The 7021-nt window shown below is 63.4% G+C and overlaps 1 protein-coding gene across 2 annotated transcripts; it reads left to right on the forward strand.

Annotated features, from left to right (window-relative positions):
• The first annotated feature begins 1036 nt into the window (after window positions 1-1036).
• ID2 (inhibitor of DNA binding 2) lies at window positions 1037-3275 on the forward strand. 2 transcript variants are annotated; one of them, XM_028140419.2, is made up of 3 exons: window positions 1037-1488; window positions 1860-1921; window positions 2645-3275. In XM_028140419.2, exons 1-2 carry the CDS (start codon window positions 1141-1143, stop codon window positions 1914-1916), a joined length of 405 nt encoding a protein of 134 aa, XP_027996220.1. In that variant the 5' UTR covers window positions 1037-1140; the 3' UTR covers window positions 1917-1921; window positions 2645-3275. The 2 variants fall into 2 exon arrangements, with proteins under 2 accessions (XP_027996220.1, XP_027996219.1); XM_028140418.2 differs by lacking the exon at window positions 1860-1921.
• Window positions 3276-7021: the final 3746 nt, after the last annotated feature.

The raw sequence follows: 7021 nt of genomic DNA on the forward strand, positions 1-7021 counted from the left end.
GCATTTTTAAAAAACTACCCTGTGAGGATGTCGGCCATCGGCTAGAGCCACCTACCTCTCACAAAGCTTTACACAGGCCGTAGGTGCCGGAATGTGACGCCAGAAATCACTCTTCCTGCAGAATGAATTCCATTGCTCTGCCACCTACGCTGCAGGGCACAGCAGACCCGCAGCCTCAAGGGCGCTGTATGGAAATGCAGCTTCCATATGCAGATTACCCCAATGATTCCGATTAGCAGGGCCATTACAATAGTTCTGCCCGGTTCTAGAAAGGCCCCCGGGGAGCCTCCTGCCTCTCCGAGCTCTGGCCTGAGACACGCACGGTCTCCAACCTGCAGGCACGCGCGATTTACCGAGTTCGCACGGACACCTCCCGCGTCGCTCGGGTGCAGGACCCCCCACCAGAGCTGCCTCTGAATGCCCGTGGGGTGTTTCTTTCCCCCACAGAGCTTTTCCTGATCTCAAGAGCGGAAACTCGCTCCACAAACGTGCCTTGTCCACGGCAAACTTAGGTGCGTTTTCCCTTTGTGCAGACCTGCTTTCCGTCTGAATGACCTTCCCTGAGCCGCAGGGAGCTGCGTCCCTCCCTCTGCCGCGCAGGACTTGTCCCAGGGCTGCGGGGGGCTCCGAGGGGCCGGGCACACCCTGCGCCAGGGCCCTGCCTCGCCGTGGGAATTAGAATTCAGATGCACCTTTAGATTCCTGGGGTCCCCCTCCCCCACCGTCCCTTGCTGCTCCCCTTCTCGCCCCTCCTCCCCCCCCCCCCCCCCCCCCCCCGCGGCGCCTACTGTACTCTATTTACCACCCCAGCTGGGCTCCCGCGCGCCCCGCCTACTTCGCACGGATTGGCTGCAAACGCGGAAGCACCAAGCCCCCGCCCCGCGCACGGGCTCGCCAATGGAGGCACCCGCTCGGCCTGATGGACGTGACGCTTCCCACCAATGGGGACGCAGGGAAGCGGGACCGCGTAGCCCCGGCGAAGGCCGATAAAAGCCGCCCCGCCGCGCTCCCGGCTTCATTCTGAGCGGATCCGGGAGCCGAGCGCGGGCACTTTAGCAGGCGGCGGCGGCGGCGGCGGCCTGTGCTCCGGGGCAGCCCGCTCCCTCCCGGCCTCTCCCTCCCTCCCCGCGGCCGGTCAGCATGAAAGCCTTCAGCCCAGTGAGGTCCGTTCGGAAGAACAGCCTCTCGGACCACAGCCTGGGCATCTCCCGCAGCAAGACGCCGGTGGACGACCCGCTGAGCCTGCTGTACAACATGAACGACTGCTACTCCAAGCTCAAGGAGCTGGTGCCCAGCATCCCCCAGGACAGGAAGGTGAGCAAGATGGAAATCCTGCAGCACGTCATCGACTACATCCTGGACCTGCAGATCGCCCTGGACGCGCACCCCGCCATGGTCAGCCTGCACCACCCGCGGCCCGGGCAGAGCCCGGCGGCCCGGACGCCGCTGACCACCCTGAACACGGACATCAGCATCCTGTCCCTGCAGGTAGGACCGCCCCCCGGGCCCCCGGGCCCCCGCTCGCCCCCGGGCCGGGCCGCCGCGCACGCGGGCGATCGCCCGGGCGGCCGCTGGCAGACCCAGAGCCCCTGGCCCGCGGCTGCAGCCGGGGATGAGACGTGAGCTCAGGAACTTCACTTTCTTACCGGGGCGCTGCCGGTGGAGCCGGGTGACCTCGCCGGGAAGTTCTGACGTGCTGATGCCCCTGTCTTTGATCTGAATTTAGCATAAACGTGTTTGATGGAACTTGTTGTTCTAGGAACTACTTTAGAGAGAGGGGGAGAGAGAGAGAGGGAGGGAGGGAGGCCCCGTCTCCGGAGATGGTCTAACCTCGTGCCTTTCGTCCCCTTTCTCTCCAGGCCTCCGAGTTCCCTGCTGAGCTCATGGCCAAGGACAGCAAAGCGCTCTGTGGCTGAGGACGGTGAGTGTGAGCGCGTGGCTCGCGGGTTGAACTGCCTTTGGGAGTGTGTGTTCTCCTGCGAGTGCGCGGCGTCCTTGCGAGCCTGTAAAAAATGTGGATGTGTGTGCGCTTCGTTGTGTGTAGGAGCTTCTAGTGCTGGTGACTCAAGATCACAGGACACTTTCCCTAAGAAAAAAACAAAACACTAGAATTAAAAATGAAATGACTTGCTCCGAAGGTGGCCGGGGAGAGCGTGTGCGGCTTCTGCCCGGCGGGGAACGCCCTGGTGCCTCCGGGGCGGCTGGTGCTACGAGGTACCAACCTCCGTGCCATTAACCTTATCGCCGGAATTCCACAGGGATCCTCCTTCCCCCCACGGGCCTGTGGGGTCCGGCCGGCCGCCTCCTGCCCTGCGCCCGGGCTGTGGGGCCCGGCTTCCCTATCTGTTCCCGAGGGCTGTTTCCAATCAAATAATTGTTACAAGAAGCAGCCCGGCGCCTGCGAGGCCCCGGAGATCCCAGCAGCAGATTGGGCGGGAGCCGGCCGGGGCCTCTGCTGTTCTCCGGTTTAATTTGCGCTGTCGGGGCCGAGTGTGTGTGTGCGTCTGGGCGCCAGGGTTTGCCCAATCCCCGGGGGTTTGGTCAAATGTTCAAACTGCGGCTTCCCCCTGGCGCCCGCCCTGGCGCCGCTGCCCTCGGGCGCACTCTGCTCACCCGCCCTTCTCTCTCTCGCAATCTCTTGCAGGTGGCCAGGACTTTCCCCCTTCGCTTTGCACAACAACAAACAAACCCACAGGAACTGACTTTTCGGCCTCTCACGAGGAGGACGGCGCGTTGAATGGGCCTTTTTTAAAACACGGACGCAGGACTGGGAGGGTCAGCCCTCTGCCCCGGGTGTGTTTCTGGCCTGGCTGGGGAGAGGCGTTATTTATGGAAAAGACTCTTCGATGCCCTTTCTGAAGTCGGAAGGTTTCTTTATACTCCCCCCGCCGTGGGGAGCGGACACTTTAAAATCACAAGGAGTTTTGCCCCATTTCAGCAGACTTTGCCTTTTTTCCGAAGGTGGAGCGTGACTACCAGAAGGATCCAGTATTCAGTGACTTAAAATGAAGTCTTTGGGTCAGAAATTGGCCTTTTTGACACAAGCCTACTGAATGCTGTGTGTATATTTATACATAAATATATCTATATATATATATTGAGTGCAGCCCTGCGAACTCTTTCTCCAGAGTTGGCTCGTACGTACGGTGGCAGAGATGTCCATTTCTGCAGACAACGTGGAATGATGTACTCATTCGTGCTAAACTTTTTATAAAAGTTTAGTTGTACACTTAACCCTTTTATACAAAAAGAATAAATCCAGTGTGTTTATTGAATGGTGATTGCCTGCTTTATTTCGGGACCAGTGCTATGGTTTTTATTACGCTCTGTTATAACAAGCTCACGTTTCTGTAGACTGTGTAACGATGACAATAAACCGTGTCGAGTCAACCCTGGGTCCTGGGTGGTTTTTCAGAGCTGTCCCTCTCTCTGTCCCTCTCTGTCCCTCTCTCTGTCCCTCTCTGTCCCTCTCTCCATCTGATGTAACCCTCCCCCTCCCACCGCCCTCAGCCTGGAGCCTTCCTCCCCGCCTGGGGTGAGTTCCACACTGAGATGGGGGTGCTGCAGGGGTGCCTACCTGAGCAGGTGTGCGGAGCTTAGGGGGTAAGGAAGCTGCTCCTCTGAAGAGCGAGGTCGCACAGGAGGGAGCGGGGGGACGGGGGAAGGAGGAGGGGGGGGACGGGGGAAGGAGGAGGGGGGGGGCAGGGAGGCCCCGCGGCCCCTGGGACTGACCGCCCACCAGGGGCTGTGCCAGGGCCAGCTGCCCGGCTCCTGCACTTCCTCCACCTCCGCTCCAGCCCAGGTGCGCGCAGGTGGCTGGGTTCGCCCTTCACCCCTGACTGCACCCGGGCGGACAGACGGACTCCGGGGATGGGGGGGGGGGGGTGCCCGCCTGCTGTCGCCGCTTTAGCTTCCACAGGCCTTGAACTCGGTTCTCAGATCGGAAGACGCTGGGGGGGGGGGGGGGGGTAGGTCTGGAAGGCCTGGCCTGTCCGAGGTGGAGGTGGGGGTGGGGGCGCCTGGCAGGGCTCGGAGGCTCACCTGGGACCCCGCCCCTCCCTCCCCAGCCAGCAGGTGTGGGGGGCCCACCTGTGCGCCCACCGCCCAGGCCCGGCGCCCGCAGGTGAGGACGGCGCAGGACCAGGCCGTCGTTGTTGTTGATAATCGTACCCCAGGGAGGCAGGCTCGCGCCCACCTGGACGGGCGGTCACCCCCGCCGGCCGCCCCTCCGACCCGCCCCGGCCTCGGGCGCCTGTGCTGCGGGCTGGGTCCCCGGGGCGGGCGGAGCGGACGGTCGCTGCCCCCGACCCCGACCTTACCCCCGGGACCGGCCCGTCCTTCCCCCACGTCCTTCCCCCCCACGTCCTTCCCCCCCCCCCGGGACCGGCCCGTCCTTCCCCACGTCCTTCCCCCCGGGACCGGCCCGTCCTTGGCCTCCGACCCGCGCACCGCGGAGGGACAGGCGGGCGCACGCGGCGGGCACCTACCTGCACGGCCCCGGGACCGGGCGTGGGCCACGCGGGACGCGGACCCGAGCGGCGGCGGCGGCGGAAAGGGCGGCTGTCGAGGGGCTGTTCGCAGCGGAGCGGCGCCCCGGGTCCGGGGGGTGGAGGCCGGGCGCCCCCTGCTGGCCCGCGGAGGCGGCTGGCGAGCGGCGTCCTCGTGGGCGGGGCCTCGGGCGCGTGGGGCGGACACGCGGGGGCACCGCCTCCGGAGAGGACTGGGGGGTCACTCCCCCCGCAGCGCGCGCCCCGTCCCTTCCTCCGGCGGCCCGCGCTGCCTCCCCTCCTCCTCCTCCTCCTCCTCTGTTACCCGGACCTGCACCTGCTGGGGGGGCGCCCTGGATTCAGTACCTGCACCTGGTGGGGGGGGGCGCCCTGGATTCAGTACCTGCACCTGGTGGGGGGGGGGGCGCCCTGGATTCAGTACCTGCACCTGGTGGGGGGGGGGGGCGCCCTGGATTCAGTACCTGCACCTGCTGGGAGGGCGCCCTGGATTCAGTACCTGCACCTGCTGGGGGGGGGGCGCCCTGGATTCAGTACCTGCACCTCCTGGGGGGGGCGCCCTGGATTCAGTACCTGCACCTGCTGGAGGGGGCGCCCTGGATTCAGTACCTGCACCTGCTGGGGGGGCGCCCTGGACTCAGTACCTGCACCTGCTGGAGGGGGCGCCCTGGATTCAGTACCTGCACCTGCTGGGGGGGCGCCCTGGACTCAGTACCTGCACCTGCTGGAGGGGGGCGCCCTGGATTCAGTACCTGCACCTGCTGGAGGGGGGCGCCCTGGATTCAGTACCTGCACCTCCTGGGGGGGGCGCCCTGGATTCAGTACCTGCACCTCCTGGGGGGGGGCGCCCTGGATTCAGTACCTGCACCTCCTGGGGGGGGCGCCCTGGATTCAGTACCTGCACCTCCTGGGGGGGGCGCCCTGGATTCAGGACCTGCACCTCCTGGGGGGGGGGGCGCCCTGGATTCAGGACCTGCACCTGGTGGGGGGGGGTCCGGATTCAGTACCTGCACCTGCTCCCCCTGTGCCTCGGGGCGGCCTAACCGGATTGTGAGGCCGAAGGAGAGCCAGGCCACCCCCTTCTTTCCCTGAACTGCCTGTGATTTCATTTTCCTGACCTGCTCAGCCACGCCAGCCAGGGCTCCCGGGCGAGGCTGCAGGGCCAGACGTGCGGGGCCCCTGTCTTGTTCTGGGGGGCAGGGCAGGGGCGCCCTCGCAGTACGGCGTGGGCCGCTGCTGGGAGGCACGGGGAGAGCCTGGTGGGCAGGGCCGGGGCTGTCTGCTTGCTGAGGATTTTACTGCATCGCCTGCAGGTGAGCTGGTGGGACTGGTTTCTGGGCTGAGGCTCTGCGCCCTCCAGTGCCAGGCTGCTGGCTAATGTTTCACTTGACCTGAGCTGTCCTTCCTTATCTGGGCCTGGAGTCAAGGTCGCAGCAACCTCCGCGGGGGCGCGGGCAGGTCCGTTTACAATTCGTTCCAGTTCCCGACACCGGCCGGGTGCCCTCCCCTCTGCAGAGCGGCCCAGAGGCCGGAGGGCAGAGCGGCCGGCGGGCAGGCTGCCCACGGAGAGGGGGCCGCTGGGCGGAGCAGGGGATGTAGGATCGTGAGGGTCCGAGGAGCGCCCGCCTGAGCCTGCAAGAACATCAGGGCGGTGGAGAGACGTCACCTGAAACTTAACTGAATTGTTAAATAATAAATCATTTAACTTAATATTGTTAAAATGTCAATACCATCCAAAGCAATCTACAGACCCAGTGCAATCCCTGTCAAAATCCCAATGATTCATGTTTTATTTTTGCCGAAACAGAAAAATCCAAGGGTGACCGGGAACCCTGGGCGCTGGATCGGAGTGGGCAGGGCGCTGGTCCCGCGGGAGCTGCGTGGAGGTTCGCGACCGCGTGAAGCAGGACATCGGGAGGAGACCGCCGTGCGGGGCGGAGTCTCCGCCACAGGGCAGACGAGATGCGATCACTCGCCAGCCCGGATGGGAAACTCTCCCTGGAAATTCACAGCCACGGGCCTGCCTTCCCGAGGACTACGCACTGACCAGCTAGCTCAGGAAATCCTGATGCCGACACATCAACGTAAACACCCCTGGGGGTTGGCGAGCCCAGCACCTCCTGCGAGAGAAACCCCCCAGACAGCGCACACACAATTCTCACACGTAGTGGCCTGTGAAAACCGTACATTTAAAACACACACACACAATAAGAAACAACTTGCCACGAGAGAATCAGAGACAATGAAGGGAAAGACTGGAAATGAAAGAACTAGAAAGGCTACAAATAAGGACGACGAAAGTGATTTTAAAAATCAAAGAACTAATTGAAAACATCAGAGAAGAACAAGCTATAGTTACTGAAATGGAAAACGAAAAGCAATGGTTAAAACCCAGCTTAGAAACGCTGGGGCCTTTTTATGCACCAACCACGGACCAACTGAAAAGGGAATTGAGGAAACCATTCCATTCACAACAGCATCGGCGGGAATCAAACGCGGAGGAATGAGCCCAGGAG

The sequence above is a fragment of the Eptesicus fuscus genome, chromosome 16 (assembly GCF_027574615.1).
Source record: "Eptesicus fuscus isolate TK198812 chromosome 16, DD_ASM_mEF_20220401, whole genome shotgun sequence".
NCBI lineage: Eukaryota > Metazoa > Chordata > Mammalia > Chiroptera > Vespertilionidae > Eptesicus > Eptesicus fuscus.